Source organism: Chelonoidis abingdonii, chromosome 4, assembly GCF_003597395.2.
Source record: "Chelonoidis abingdonii isolate Lonesome George chromosome 4, CheloAbing_2.0, whole genome shotgun sequence".
Taxonomy (NCBI): Eukaryota; Metazoa; Chordata; order Testudines; family Testudinidae; genus Chelonoidis; species Chelonoidis abingdonii.
Window position 1 is genome coordinate 149,590,305 of NC_133772.1, and position 16,663 is coordinate 149,606,967.

Below are 16,663 nucleotides of genomic sequence, written 5' to 3' on the forward strand. Positions count from 1 at the left end.
ACACACACCCAAAACTTCCCTCCCTTGAGATTTGAAAAATCTTGTTTCCTGATTGGTCCTCTGGTCAGGTGTTTGGTTCCCTTTGTTAACCCTTTACAGGTAAAAGAAACATTAACCCTTAGCTATCTGTTTATGACAACACCCAACTAGCACAGATATAAATAGCAGTGTAGACAGTTAGGCACTTCTTCGGTGAGTGGAGACATACCTGACTCTTACGGTGTGTGTCCACCCTACATTGTTCTCTACACATCCAAGCAGTGCCTCCAGTGACTACTCTGCAATCTTTAGCAGTGTCGTATCCCATTATGGGAGCCTTTCCCTGCCGCAGTGAAAGGCTCTGGCAGTGGGGAAAGGCTTGGCAGTTCCCTGCTGCCTCCTGCTACCAGAACCTTTCCAGGACGCATGTAGCTACACACCGCAGTGTGGATGCAGCCTGACTTTTGCTGTGGCGTGTAGCTACACTGGCCCCTATACTTCACCACAAGTGTAACCAAGGCCTCAACAGAGAAGATAGACAGGGAAAGTGACTTGGCCAAGATCACACAGTGAGTCAGAGGCAGATCTGGGATTAGAAGTCAGGTCTCCCAAATCCCAATCTAATGCTCTGCCCACTACAGCAGTCTGCCTCTTCCCATGCTAACTTTAGTTTGCTGCCAAAAATTAAGAAATTAAAAGGTATCCACATTGTATTATGCATTGTGTACAGTAATTGTTCTACTTCAGCTCCAGGAGAAATCAGAGATTTTCTGGTAAGACTGAAATACGAAGCCACTTGCAACATTAATTCCTTATGCCCTCCAGAAGGGCTGTAAATGGATTTGTCTACTCACAAGGCATTTGGAGACAGTGATGAAGGATAGACATAAAGTGCGGATACGCTTCTGTGTGAGTCAGCCTCTTCCTCGCCAGTTCAAACATCTGAGTGGCACTCTTCGTGTCTATGTGAACCTGGGGGACAAATTGAACACAAAGATAAAAAGAAAAGACGTGGACCCAGTGTTGCTACTTAGCATTTTCACAGCTCTCCTAACGGTAGGTCAACAAGCCAAAGAGAACCTGATCCAACTATCTCAGTGCTAGAGCACTGCATGAAAGACCAAGGACATAATCTAGAAAATAAATAAAATAAAATAAAATAAAATATGAAGGGCACAATCTACCCTAGGATCAGTCTATGTAGGTACTTATATGGGTCAATCCAAGTATTTCAGTGCCTCAAACATTTAAGAATTTATCCACAAAACACCCTGGCTAGGTAAGAAAGCATTATCGTTCCAAGTTGTATTATGGAAGAAGAAACCAGGGCAGAGGGTAGATTAAATGACTTGCGGAAGGTTGCACCAGGAGCCTGTAACTGAGCTCAGAACTGAATCCTGGACTCCCGAATCCCATCCCATTGCACTAACTGCCTCTTCCATACCAGAGCACTTTCCAACATCAGTCCATTCAGACTGCAAACCTCTCTGATGCGAGTATTATCCCCATTTTATAGAGAGGACGCAGAGGCAGAAAAGGGGTAAGTGGTTTACCCAACGTCAATACAGAATTCAGGCTCCCCCCGCCCATCTCCCAATTTTAACCAAAACAATATGCTGATTTCAAACAAACATCAAAAAGTGCAGCTATAGGCAGCATACATACTAGTTCAAATCTTTTGGCAAATTCCAGTTCATCTTCATTTCTAAGCATTTCAAAAAAATCTAAATGCCTGGTGGGGAAGAAAAACAGACCATTTAGAAAACAGATGTTTAAAACAGCACTTAAGATAGAGACGAGTAATCAACTGATTTGAAGGGTTTCAAAATCAATAATTAGCAAGGATTTTCTAGAGAATATCAGCAACATCTACATATTTATAGGATGGTTAAACAGTAATAACAAAATGGCAGTTATCAGAGTAAGGCCTGTCAGCTACGCACTCTAAAATGCTTAACATCTTAAGAGTATCATAGTAATGCTCTCTCTCTCTCTCTCTCTCTCTCTGACAGTCCTTTGGAAGAAGGAAAAATTCTGCTCTGACCAACTAGTGGTGAAACTCCCAAGGTCTATAATGCCACTTCAAATTTAAAATTAGGGTGAAGATAGGCCGTGTGCCTGCCCTCTGCACAGGGGTGAATTTCACCCTAGATGGCTGATAAGTGTAAGCTTTCAATGTACATAACAATCAGCCAGGGCTGAGTAAACCCCCATTAATTTCAGTGCGGGTTAGGCAGACTTTTGCCAAATGTTACACTACATGGATTCTGCTTAGAGCCAAAGAATCTAGAAACATGTGGATGTCACTCTGAGCACCAGCGAGGGAGTCCTTAAAAAGAGGAAGCTAGCACACAAGAAAAGGATGAATACAGCAGATGAGCTGAAAGTTATTGAATAGTTTTCCTTACCTGTCTAACGTTGAATTTTCATGCTCCCTTAGTTTATCAATGACTGGTTGAATTCCTAGCATTAGAAATTCATATCTAAGGTGGAGTCTGAAATCCAGACTTTCCTGAAAAGAAAAGGCAAAGGGTGAACGTTGCAGGATGTGGCTCTACCGAAACTGTATTTAAAAGAGCCCCTCAAAGAGCCACACACAACTTACCACTCCAGCCCCTTGGCTCAGGACCGCATTAATGAAGGACATGATGGCTGTCTTTAGATTCACTTCGTCTCGATACCTTCCCGTGCTTTTATCCAAGTCATTAATCAGTGTCTGTCAATCAGACGACAGATATGCCACAGGGTGAAAAAATGTGCCGCAGAAACAAACCACGAAGATTTGAACGACTCGTTTGTGGGCTCCCAGAAACCTGATAAGCCCTACATACATCTGGTAATGGTAACCCATTTACAGGGTTTAAATGACTAGAGAGACACTTCTACAGCTGTTAATGTCGAATTGGTACATCATATCTTCCAGGGCTGTTACAGTCCTGGAGCTTTAAAATTCCAATCGCGCTGCAAAAGCGAGTTAGCTTGCTTTATTTCCTTATAAACCAGTAACTCTGTTATTCAATGGAATTCAGCTTGCAGGACACTGGGAATTTTCAGGCTCCAAGACTACATCCATCCTCTGCCAGGTAAAACAAGGGGATTCAGGGGAAAGCTGCAGCTCCAGTTCCCTGGTTTTCTGCTCAGCCCTGGCTCATACCAGAGCAGAACTTGCACTGTCTGGCGATGGTCCCCAAAGGGCTATCCCTTGGCTGGAGACTGCCAGAGTGCATTGTGCCCTGGCCTCGCTCACTCTCCATGTGCCCCCTGAGAAGGAGGTGTAGGAGGGGTCTCTGAGTAGCTAGGGGCTTGCATCCAGTTTCCAGTCAGGTAGCATAAAGGAAACAGAGAAGGGCAGGGGAGAGAATCTTCCCCTCTCAAATGCTGCGTAAACCTGAGTATAGGAGTTTATGAAGCATGAGGAGAAAACGAAGACCACGTACCTGAAAGCGAGTCCTTTCGCTGGCGTATTTCTGGTAATGCAGCATGGCCTCCAATACCTTTTTGTGACCCCCAGGAACCAGGCACACAGCGCCCATGATTTCCAGCACTGCCACCTTTGTCTTTATGTTCTCGGTGCTCAGACTCTGAGCAATTACATTAATACTCTCTGGATGGGCCAGGACATGAGCCCGTCCTTGAGAGTTGTTCATTAGTGCTTTTATACACCCAATGAGAGAGGTATGTATTCGAGACTCCGAGGTCTCATAGTCCATGCTTTTCAGAAAGTTCAGAATACACGTCAAGCCATCCAAGTCGATAAATCTGGTTACAAACCTGTCATGAAGAAGAGCACGTTAAAATCAATAGAAAGAATCCCTTGATCTACATGTTAGACACTACTGCATTTGTTAACTCACTCAGCTGATGCCGTGTATGGCAGGTGCATTCTCTCCTGGCAGAAGGCACCTGCTGAGTGGATGAACACCCAAGAGCATGCTGTTAATTCCAGTGTATGATAACAGACAACGGCAGATGAGGTGGATGCCCAGCAGTAAAAGGGTTAATCACAATCTGAGGGCTTGTCTAGATGGCAAAATTAGTGCCTGGCAAGCTGGGGGTAAATCTACAACACACACTAGTTTGCCGTGCACTAACTGCCCTTTGGATCCTGCTATAGCGCACTAAAAATGTCCATGTGCGCTTTGATCCGCTCTTGTTCTAAAGAGGAGCAGATCAAAACGCATCAGGGAACATTCAGCATGTGACAGCAGAGTCCACACGGCCAGTTAGCGCATGCAGACTAGTGTGCTACAGATTTACACCCCAGCTTGCCTTACACCGGCCCTCAGGGGAAGGTCATTTGATACTCCAGGCTCCTCGCTCTCCAGCCAAAGCCAGTGGCAAAACTAACACTCCTTTCAGTGGAAGAAAGAACAGCCCCAAAGAGTAAACATTTTTAAAGCCCCTATACCCCATTGACTCTCAATGGGGGATTTAGGCTCCTAAACCATTTGGGCACCTTTGAAAAGTTTTGCCCAAAATCAGAGGCTGGGATTTTCAAAGGCACCTAAGGTAATGAAGTAAATCCCTTGGATTTCAGTGGGAGTTGGATGCCTAATACCTTAGTCCCCTTTGGTGATACATTCAGCGCTGTTTGTTTCACAGCCTATCTTTTCACTGTGAAGCGGAAATACTTTATGGAGCCACACAGTACTTTTCACACTCACAGGGACACTCCAGATATTGAAGTTGGTTCAAAACTTCCCAACAAAACAGTCTTCCGCCAGCAAATACCAACGCAATGAAATCTAAAGGGTTAGCGGGCACGGGTTAATTTCAGCAAAATTTGATTTAGAAAGAAAAAAAAAAAATCAATATGAAGCATTTCAATTTTTTTTTTCCAAAATAATTTTCAGGGTTTTTGTTATACTTTAGCAAAATATAAAATGAGTCAAAACCAAAACAAAAGGTTTTGATTGACACAAAACAATTTTTTGCCCCAAAAAATGTTTCAAGGGAAATTTGAATGTTCAGAGCGCCATTCCAATCTGGAGTGAAAGCAAATTTCAAAAGCACAATTTCCTATGAAACGGGAATTCTGGTTCCCACACAGTCCTAGTAGAGCTCATCGTGCCCCATCTTGCAGACGAGGAGACGAAAGGAGATCTGGTAGTCCCACAAAGTAGCTAAGATCTGAGCTGAGACTGCACTTCAAAAGTCCACAGCTTCAAGTCTCAAGTTCAGCACTGACTATGCCTCTCATCTATCAATAATATAAACAGATATTTCTATTTTAAGATTCCTGTGGACGAGATGGGAGTGAGCATCACCCTCAGCAATTGGGCATTTTTACTGGATGGACTAACTGCAGCTGCCTGTGTTGGAAAACAGTGGCACCAAAGCAAGGAAAGAGAAAAGAATTGCCTCATTGGTTTTGTCCTCAGTGCCGTCTTCAAACTCTCTATTGTTTTATTTCTCTCCTCCTCATCTTCTTTTTCCAAAGCTATCAGTGATTTTCTCTGTAAATGGAGAAAGGCAGATTTATACAACAGGGTTTGGCTCTCTGTCAGCAGCGTAAATACGTAATTACAGTAAGGGGTATTGCAACAGCAAAACAACATTTGTTGTACAAGGGAATCGCATCTTATGCAGGAGATAGGTTCTGAAGTCAGCGTGTAAGGCGAAATTTGCATATAGTCGAACACTCATTCAGTGGAATGACGAGTGGAAATGCCCACACTACAGGTACAGTATTTAAATTTTCTCTTTTTTGTTTTGTTTTGCTGAGTACGTACAGTCAAAATCGTGCAAGTTAAATGTGCCTATGATGCGACTCCACTGTACTATTCAACTTCTATCAAACTGGTCACTGAGCAGATGTACCTAGTAATCGTCAAACTGTGTGTACAGTAATGTGCTAGGAGAAAATATTTATTTGCAGTAGGAATGAGAGTCCCAGTGATAGACCAGGGCCCCACTGTACCAGGTGCTCCACGGACACAGAACAAAGACAGCCCCTGCCCCAAAGAGCTCAGATTTTCTGTCGGTTTAGTAGCCAGGAAGAACTTCATTCCAAACTCAGCAATTTAACATAAACGGGCAGTGAATCTTATATCTGAAACTAGTTCCTAATTTGCACTACAGTAGCACCTTGAGGCCCCAACTGAGATCACATTGTAAGAATCTGCCCTTGCTATGAAGAGGCCACACTCTGTTGAGGCACAGGTCACTTGTAGGTTTAAACAGTGCAAATGGTGGATTCTCTGTAACTTGAACTCTTTAAATTGTGATTTGAGGACTTCAGTGTAACAGCCGGAAGTTAGGGGTCTATTCCAGGAGTGGGTGGGTGAAGTTCTGTGGCCTGCAATGTGCAGGAGGTCAGACTAGATGATTGTGATGGTCCCTTCTGATCTTATAGACTTTAAATCTAATATAAGGTAGGTCTGCACTTGGAGCTGGAAGTGAAATTTCCAATTTGAGGAGACATACCCGCGCCAGCTCTGACTGAATGGGCATGCTGAAAATAGAAGTGTAGCCATGGCAGTGCAAGCCGCAGGAAGGGCTAGCCACCCTTAGTAGGATTCTGAGTTGCTAGGCCTGTACTTGGGCGGCTAACCCCTCCTGCTGCTCATGCCACTGCAGTGACGCTTCTATTATTAGCATGCTAGTTTGATCCAAACTAGCACAGGTTCTATCTTCTCCAGCTAGGAATGACCCCTCCAGCACAAAGCCCAGATGTACCCTGAACAGACCAGACTAAAGATGGGAGTGGCAGCAGAGACCCAGAGAGGAGAAATGCCACACAGCAGGCTAGAGGCAGAACCAGGAATTGGAGCCAGATCTGAAAAGTCCCGTTCCCTCCCCCTTGGAGCGCTCAGCCTTTTCTGCTCGTGGGTAAAGGCCAAACAATTTCACCACCAGAGCTTCAGCTGCACTTCCTTGATCATGAGATAAGGGGTGGGTGTTATGCTGTATACTCGATGGGCTCCGTTTACAACACAGCTGTCTCTAGATTAAAAGTTCAAGCCAGTCCTTCACAGGGCAAGGGTGAGGGATGTGCATAAAGGCTATCACTCTACACTACTCTGTCAGCAGATCTGAATGCACCACAGGACTGTGTAGCAGAGTTTGTGTCTGAGTGGAATTCCCTTAAATATCTGGAGCTGACACACCCCTAATTTCAGGTGCTCCGCATTCATGTTGGGTCCAAAAAAGAAGAGAAGTCTCACTAAACTCTCATGGCAATAATCCCCCAGTCGTAAGCAGCCCACCTTGGATTAAATATATGCTGTGTACAGGTCTATACACTATTTAGCTTTAATTTTGCTTGTGTGAAGCTTAGCAGTTGTGAAAACTGCCAGACTGATAACCTTGTGATGGTCTTGTCTATGAGCGCAGGCACAGCTAGAGGCATTGCTACTGCCAGGCTTCCCCCACCAGCTCTGTCATGGAGCCTCAAATCTGGACTGGAACAGGCCATTTATATCAGCACAGGTGAGTGAGTAGTTCAGTCTCAACAGCCGATTCAAGCCCTGGCCTCTGCTGAGGTTGCCAACAAGAGAGCAATCAATCAGTGTAGATCAGGGGTAGGCAACCTATGGCACGGGTGCCGAAGGCAGCATACGAGCTGATTTTCAGTGGCACTCACGCTGCCCGGGTCCTGGCCACCAGTCCGGGGGGGCACTGCATTTTATTTTAATTTTAAATTAAGCTTCTTAAACATTTTAAAAACCTTATTTACTTTACATACAACACTAGTTTAGTTCTATATTATAGACTTATAGAAAGAGACCTTCTAATAACGTTAAAATGTATTACTGGTACACAAAACCTTAAATTAGAGTGAATAAATGAAGACTCGGCACACCACTTCTGAAAGGCTGCCGACCCCTGGTGTAGATCATGGTGGGGCTTGGGGCATGTGAATGCCGGTCCACCGGGAACCGGCCTGAAATTACCAAACTCACTCCATATAAACCACGCAACAGTTGCTATTTTTCTGTCTGTCCCAGATCCTGCTGGTCCCACTGAGGCAAGGAACCTTGACTGGGAAGCCAGTCCGGACTTTCCAGCCTGGGTGGCCAGATCCCAGCCATCCAGCTGGCTTACCGCTTCCCAGATATTCATGCCTTGACCCTCAGCAAGCCTCTGACTTCAGGGGGGATCACCCCTATTTAATAGCTAAGGAAACTGAAGTAGAGAGGGGCTAGGACCCTGATCCTCAGGCATTCAGAAACCCAACTCACACTGGTTTCAACAGGAGTTAGGGGCCTAAATACTTTTGAGGATTTGGGCCCAAATGACTTGCACATTGGCCACAGCCAGAAAGAGCGGCCAAATCTCCTGACTCCTGGTCCTATGCTCTAACCACTAGAAGATGCTCCCTTCCATCTTTCTCTGTAAAATAGTAACTCCTTCTGCTTTACTGGGGGGCAGGAAAGTGGGTGACCACAGCACTGCCAAACCCAGCCAAAAAATATGAGTCAGGCCTCCCCAAAATGATGAGACTTAAAAAATAATAATAATAATAATCAAATACTGGATGTCCCACCCAACAATCTGTTTTTTCAGCCTGTAGAGTTCCCATTTTCAAGCTCTCTCCTCAAGCAGGAAGGCCAGACATTTACTTTTTAAAATCAAAGCTGAGCTTGTCACAAGTCACAGAATGTCAGGAACTGGGGCATTAAGACAGACACTAAATTATCACAAGACTCACGATAAAAATCATGAGTGGGTAACACCAGGAAGGAGTATGCGAGTTTGAACATAACAGGCCTGAGCCTGCATATTTTTTTATTTTTATTTTTAATATGGAGCTATACCTATCTCATAGAACTGGAAGGGACCTTGAAAGATTATTGAGTCCAGTCCCCTGCCTTCACAGCAGGACCAAGTACCATACCTGACACATTTTTGCCCCAGATCCCTAAATGGCCCCCTCAAGGACTGAACTCACAACCCTCGGTTTAGCAGGCCCTGAGCTATCTTTCCCCCTACAAATTGGGTTTTAAACATGTGTTAAATTTAGCTTGTCTCTCTCTTGCACATGTTACTGTTAACAGTAAGTATTCTGGACTTATACATCAAGGATGCCCACAAAGGCATCAGCTTGGTCCGGCACATTACTCATCGGCTTATCCCCTCATAGACCGCTGGATTTTGTTTCAAAACAGAGGGAAATGGAGACCAGTGAGACTCCAAGCAAAAGTGAACAAAGAAAAAAAAGGGGGGGGGCGGGGGGAAGGTTGGTTTTTTTTAAATGGTTACTGCTTCCGCTCAAGCTGCCTGCTGGCTGGTGATGCAATTGGACAGCTGTCACCTCCATGTTACAAGGGAGGAAGCTGCCCTGCAGAAATGTCTGATGGATGATGTCACCGCTCCATGAGAGTAATTCACTGTAAAATTCAACTGAAATCCAGTGGGGGTACATTTAATCTCCTCCAGCACAGCTGAAGTGTTTTATATACACCAGGACAATGAATAGTTGAGGCATTTATGACCCCATAACCCAGTGCCCACATCTGAGGAACACCATTATGCAGTTTATCCACACTAGGCATACCGTACCATAAGAAAATTGCAAACACACAGGCCAAAGGACTAGAGCGTCTCTGACTGGTAGCAAGTAGGCAAATGCCTGCATTTGTTCCTTTCAGCAAAGGGAGAAGGGGTTTTTCACCCAGGGGAGATGGTGGCTTGCAGAATTCTCATTTACCCAAGGGGAGAAAAGGGTCAAATATTGATGAGAGCAGCCCTGGCCTACTCTGAGTAGCTCCGAAACCTCCCACTGGTCAGCCAGGCTGTCACAAAACAGGGCTCATCAAAGACTCCCTTGGACATAGCAAGAGAGACAACTTAGGGTATGTCTATATTACCCGCTGGATCGGCAGGCGGTGATCGATCTATCGGGGATCGATGTATCGCGTCTCGTCTAGAAGCAACACATCGATCCCCAAACGCACTCCCCGTCGACTCCGGAACTCCACCAGGGTGAGAGGTGGAAGCGGAGTTGATGGGGGAGTGGCGGCCGTTGATCCCGCGCTGCGAGGACGTGAAGTAAGTCAATCTAAGTCGATCTAAGATATGCAACTTCAGCTACGAGAATAGTATAGCTGAAGTCGACGTATCTTAGATCGATCCCCACCCAGTGTAGACCAGGCCTATGATACCACCTTAATGTAGCTTTAAGGTGATCAAATAAAGAAAGCTCATCCAGAGAGGGGTCTCCCTCTGATCTAGGAAGGTGTACTCAGCCGTTACCCTGCTCCCATTCGAGTCAATGGGAAAACTCCCATGATGATTACAACAACAGAATCAGAGTTGGGCTCACACTGAGCAGTTATGAAGACTTATTCTTCAACATTTTTGAGGACGCTCATGAAGCTGGAGGGGAGGAAATGCTGATGCAGCAGGGAGTTTGTGTGTTACATAATCAGTAGATTTTGCTACAACTCAAGGCCCTGGGTGCTCTGCAGCAAGCTCAAGTCCAGGGAAAGGCTTCCAGTTTTGCTGTGATGAGCTAATGCTGAATTCTGCAGCAGGTACACTTAGGGGGGAAAAAAAACAGCCAAAATCCAGACTTTTGGGAAGTTTAATACAGCCACTGCATTGTCCCATTTCAGCAGGCCACAGGTGTTTGAACTGACAGTACATAGTTGTGCTAGAAAAGTGCCAAGCAGAAGCCAGAATGTTAGATAACAGGGCAGGGCACATGTTGGGAATGTATAGGAAGCAGTGGAGACTTTTACTAGTACGTAAGGGTTACAGCTTTTTCCCTCTTCCCTGTGTGAGCAGGTACATAGTTAACCTGACCTCTTACTTCACTGCAGCAAGCGTTGACAGCAGCATCTGCTCCCCTGTATCCAACAGCAATGGAACACGTTAGCTGAATGACCAGCAGCAAAGTAGTGCATGCCATCCTCTGGGTTACTATTAGGTTCCAGAGTCAACACACCATAGAGATGAATGGAGCAGTTTGTGCAGCTCAGACCTATTGTTTCAGGCTGCCTATCTGCAAACTCACACAGACCACCCAGTGCTGAGTCACACTTAGAATGTTTGCTCTGCAACTGTCAGGGCTAGAAGAAACTAAATGAAAGTTTAGGGTCCAATCAGCAGCTTGGTCCTTGGGAGACAGCAGCTTTCCAAGAGGCAGAAATAAAAATACAGTACAATACAATCACAGTATCTTGTAACAAAACACCCCCGATGATCTCCGCAGACAGATCGATAGGCACCATACTGCCTGTGCAGGACTAGGAGTACTGTAATTCTTTAAGCATTTAGGAGAACGGTAATCCAGATGCCCAGGGAGCCTGTACAAGAATGACATCACATCTGTCCCTGCACAGAAGGGCAGGGGAATGCAAGAGGATGCTGCAGCATGGCGGTAGGTCATTTTAGAGGAGGATCTGCACTCACAATGATCCAGTGGGCTCAGACCCTGTGACTGTGCAGGGACCATGGAGGGGTCACAAGACAGCCCTACAAGGGGCTGGGGGCGGGGGCTGTGCTCCCTGCAGAGCTCCCCACACAAGTCTGATGACACAGACTGTGGTGGAGATGAGAGTGAGCATCACCCTTAGCCACTGGGTATTTTTACAGGATAGACTAACTGCAGCTGCCTCTACCTGGCACTCACTCCTGCCAGCGTAACTAGGTAAGACACTGACTGCCCAAAAAGCAGGGTATGTGTAGATACTGTGTCTCTTCTCTTTGATCAAGGGCCTCTTGTTAGAGCCGTTACAGTGACCAGAAACAACTATTCTGTACACACAGCACACATGTGGCACTACTCCATTGCAGTTGCTTGGACAGCTGGGGCATCCGAATGGGCTACTGCTTCAACAGACACTTCCTCCATTGTAATCACTACAGACCCAGCTCTGCCATCCTTCCAGGAGGTAAACATTGCACTCTGAGCTGCCCCTTGGATCAGTGGTGCTACTCATGCGGGAAGCCAGCACTTGAGGTGAGTGTGTGTGGCAGAATCGGGCCCTCGCAGATCCTAACTGTGTCTGACATGCGTCTTTGCCTATGGCACCACAGGGCAGCTGGCTGCTCTTCATGAAAGCTGCCTGGGAGGCATGCCTCATGGCCTGGACAACACAGCAGAGGTAAAGCCAAAGAGAAAAAGACAAGTTCAGGGCTTTGAGATGCCAAAAAAAGCAAAAAGCAACGTTCGTCCCTTTCTTCAGGCATGCCCCTTTAATGATGTGTCCGCACTGCCAGGAGATCAAAGACATTGCAGAGCTCCCGAAGTGCTGAAAAGCCTTGATCACAAAAACTCAGCTCCTACACATGGCTATTCCCAGCCCAGCCAGCTCTCCCTTGCCCTTCTCTGAGCATATGCACGAATATCTTCCTAAACTGCACCCCAAGTTTCCCTTCACCTTCTCCCGCTCACCTTTTTCCCTGCCTCTCCAGCTTCCCCCAATCTGGGTAAGCCTATCTTCCCCCATGCTGCTCCATTTGTCTCTCCCTACCCACAGTATTGCTAAGGCTCTAATGCTGTGGTACTGAGCGCCTGGCCCATGGCTACATAGCAAGTCTGAGGATTTTCATTCATTCTGTTACTAGAGCCGAGACTGATCTTATCAACTCTCTCGTAACTAAACAACTGACCAGAAGAAAATATATTGCCTCTGAGCTGACACCAAACATGGAAAGTTTCAGCTCAAAAAAAAAAAAAAAGAGAAAGTTTTTGAGGATGAGAAAACACCAGGATTATTATGGAAGTCTGGATGTAAAGTTAACGAGGGCCTTTTAACTAGGACCTTGTCTACACTAAAGGGAAGTGTTGACTTAAACTACGCAATTTGAGTTACGTGAATAGTGTAACTCAAATCGACGTGGCTTAGATCGACTTATTGCAGGGTCTCACTATGCAATGTCGAGGGAAGAGCCTTACTCTTCTCGGGAGAGCAATCGGCAGTCAATTTAGCGGTCTTCATTAGACCCGGTAAATCGACCACTGATGCATCAATCACCGCAGCATCGATCCTCTGGTAAGAATAGATAAGCCCTAGAGCTTTCGATGTCATTATGCAGCAAGAGCTACAACACTGAGACATGTAGGATTTCAAAGGGTGTCAAATTAGGCCCTTCACTACTAATTGTCTTGAACATTTTGAATTCGTTAAGATTTTTGCTTCTGCCGTTCATACTAATTTTCAGATGAAGTGATTTGCTGAGCAGCATGCAATTAAGTGTTGCCTCTCAGGATAGTCTAACTGCCTACCCACTTATAGCGGCAATCAGTGCTTGAAGAGAGATTTTGATATTTGAAGAGAGATGGAAAAAAGGCAAGAGACTATTTAACATGCCAAGCAACTGTGGTCTGAAAAGCAGCTATTAAAGCAAGTGCACTACAGCCTCCCAAAGGATTCTTCCTTGATCTGTGTCTTTCAGCTTGCAAGTTCTCATGGCAAGGACCATGTCTGTATCTGTGCTAAGTGACTGTAAAAATAATCTTTTTGTATCCAGAAATACACTCCTGCCTGCACGCACATCAGAGAGACGAAGTTATGGTGTATGCATAGAATGCTTAGTTGCATCACAATGCAATGTCCATAGCCCTTGAAAAATGTTTCCACCTACAGTCTCCAGGATTCACATATCAAGAAGCCCACAGAGTAATACAGTGTCCCTGTCAGGGGCAAACACAGGAGGTGTCAGTAACAAGATTAGCTGGGATCCAGATTTGTTGCAAATAGTAGATATTGAAGAGGCACTGGGGCTGGAATTTTCAAAGGAAAATAAAGGAGTCTGGTATCCAGCTCCCACTGGAATTCACTCAGGTTCTTTTGAAAAATGGAGCAGAACTGCACAGCAACACTGTTCATTTTCAGTCTAGTTATTGTGGCTGACTCACAGCACAGCCTGATACAACAGCAATTGCAAAATGGGAACAACTGGCTAGGTGGTAGTACTGCTGAAAAGGATCTGGGGGTTGGAGAGGATCACAAACTGAATAGGTGACAACATGAGGCAACTGCGAAAAAGGCTAAAATCATTCTGAGGTGAATTAACAGGAGTGTCATTTGTAAGAGAAGAGAGCTAACTGTTCTGCTCTACTTGGCAATTGTGAGGTTTCAGCAGGAGCAGTGTGTCCACTTCTGGGTGCTACATGCTAGGAAAGATGCGGATACACTGGAGGGAGTCCAGAGGAGAGCAACAAAAACGATATAAGGTTTAGAAAACCTGATTTATGACGAAAGGTTCAAAAAATACAACTAGGCATGTTTAGCTGTGAGAAAAGACGACTGAGGGGAGACCTGATAACAGTCTTCAAATAAGTTAAGAGCTGTTATAAAGAGGTTGGTGATTAATTGTTCTCCATTTCCACTGAACACAGAACAAGTAGTAATGGGCTTAATCTGCAGCAAAGGAGATTTAGATTAGGAAATCTAACTATAAAGGGTAGCTAAACTCTGGAATAAACTTCCAAGAGAGGCGGTGGAATTCCCATCGTTGGAGGTTCAGAAGAACAGGTTGGACAAACACCTGTCACGGACGGTGTAAGTTTACTTGGTCCTGCCTCAGCGCCCCTGGGGGCAGGACCTGACATCTTGAAGTCCCTTCCAGCCTTACATTTCTATGAGTAACCTGACATAAGAGTGAATGCAAGTCAAACTGCACATTATGCATCCTACCATGACATTTCAGTGAATTACTCTGTGCATGTGTGCACATATATACCTTATGTAAAACAGATATATACCTTATGTAAAGCACACACTGGAGACAGTAAGTTTATTGAGAGGGAAAGGAGGCAGAATTTAGCATGGATTTGAGGGCAGTAATATTCTCAAGTGTAACAGTTGATTACATCATAAACTACATTGCTAAAGAACACTTTTGTTTATTCTACATATGCCAGCAAAATAATTGGAAAAATACTTACAGCAGCCATTGAATTTAGCTGATCAATGTAAAACTCAGGCCAGCTAGTGGCTCCTTTATTTTCTTCCTGGTCCTGAAAACAAAAAGAAACTCATCAGGAGAAACAAGGTTTACTTTCCCCATCCTTTTACAATAGCCATGTAAGAAGACTGAACACACGACACACAATACTTCCACTATACCAGTCAAAGTTTGATTTCGATCAGACTAGATCATGATGGTTCTTTCTGGCCTTAAAGTCTATGAGATTTTCTACACTCTGAGCCCGCCATCCCAAGCATTCTGATCTAAGTATATTATTTGGTCTTTTTAACCAAAAGCTCTATGGGACAATGTCTTTATATGCAATCCGCGTTACAATGTCTGCTTTTAACTAAACACTTCCCGATTTAACCGTGGCAATCTCCAGGTTCCAAGGTCCTTAGAGAACAACTCAAACTCTAAACCCAGATCTCCCAGTACTAGCACTTTAAAATTTCCTCCGTTGAAAGTTTTTGACTACATAGCTTTGCTGAATGCAGTGAGGCTGCTTTTGACGTCAGGGCCACCCAGAGGATTCAGGGGGCCTGGGGCAAAGCAATTTTGGGAGCCCTTTCCATAAAAAATAGTTGCAATACTATAGAATACTATACACTCATGGGGGCCCCTCTGGGGCCTGGGACAAATTGCCCTACTTGTCCCCCCCGGGCAGCCCTGTTTGACGTAGTTTGCTACAACTGACACAGAATAAATAAACTGGATATAAACCATATTTCGCTTTTTCAGGAAGTGGCCATCACTTACCAAAACTCAAAATGGCCATTAGACACTTCACCATAGATACAAGACTCTCAACCGGGGGGGTTATGATTTCTTCACAGATATTAGAGGCATGACAATTCAAATTACACTCTTTCAGACGCTTTTGACTTTTTTCACACCACAGCCCCATACTCCATCAGTTGCAAGAGGTCATCCTCAGATGCGCTGCAGGCATCTTAGTCCCCTGGTGTGGAGGATGGCGTAGGGGGCACTCCAGGCTTAGCCAGAAGTAATGAGCGTGTAGAAAAAGGCTCATAACATTCCTCATTTAAACAACTGCTGACTCCTGCCTTTGGGTTCAATCTTGAGAGGCTGAAAACCATTGCGCTACACTGCATGATTTAGAATCCAGCTCTCTAGGCTAGAGATTATGACATGCTGCTGGGTGGAATACACTAGATAGCTTTTCAGGCTCTCCGATGTCCTTGTACATGAGTCACTTGGAAGAGATCAAATTTACACTGGTGACATGGCATAGCAAGGAAGAATGTGAGGCAGGAAAATAAAGCTGCTTACAGATTCAGTAACATGCTCTCACGCTAACAGTTTCTCAGTGACAGACGCTTCCAGATTTCCGCCCCCCCCCCCCCTTTTGAGACCTGCAAAACACTCTCCATACATCTGAAAGTTCACTCTTGACTCTCAAAGCAACAGTCTGGATAGTCTCCTGTTATAGAAAGTTATACGGCATGTGTAGGCATAATACGCACACGCAGGCCAAACAGACGCTGCTAACTGAAAATCTCCGATCAAGGGCTCGGGAGACACACACACACCTGAAGTGCAGCCACAGGGACACTACTAGAAGAACAACCTGTTATCACAGTATTTGCAACACACCAGATTCCATGAAACCAGTCCCTTATAGCAACACGGTTATGCTGACTGACTGACTGACAAGGCTAGACAGAGCACGTATTTCTGGGAATGGTTACAGCAACGTTCCTAACACAAAACCCATGTTTTGCTGTCGTTAGGCTGTGGCTTGGAATTACAAAAGCAGTTCAAGCTGTGGCTCTCTAAAGTTTTGTTGACTCATCCT

The 16,663-nt window shown here is 45.1% G+C and overlaps 1 protein-coding gene across 3 annotated transcripts in view; it reads right to left on the minus strand.

The window, feature by feature from the left end:
- Nucleotides 1-16,663, minus strand: part of DAAM1 (dishevelled associated activator of morphogenesis 1) — a 177,984-nt gene that overhangs the window by 46,250 nt on the left and 115,071 nt on the right. For all 3 annotated transcript variants that reach the window (XM_032782373.2, XM_032782372.2, XM_032782371.2), the window contains exons 4-10: nucleotides 14,822-14,893; nucleotides 5,341-5,435; nucleotides 3,417-3,750; nucleotides 2,585-2,695; nucleotides 2,388-2,491; nucleotides 1,645-1,711; nucleotides 834-951 (exon numbers count right to left, since the gene is read on the minus strand). In XM_032782373.2, the coding sequence (XP_032638264.1) occupies nucleotides 834-951; nucleotides 1,645-1,711; nucleotides 2,388-2,491; nucleotides 2,585-2,695; nucleotides 3,417-3,750; nucleotides 5,341-5,435; nucleotides 14,822-14,893 (901 nt within the window). The remainder of the gene's footprint in view (nucleotides 1-833; nucleotides 952-1,644; nucleotides 1,712-2,387; nucleotides 2,492-2,584; nucleotides 2,696-3,416; nucleotides 3,751-5,340; nucleotides 5,436-14,821; nucleotides 14,894-16,663) is intronic.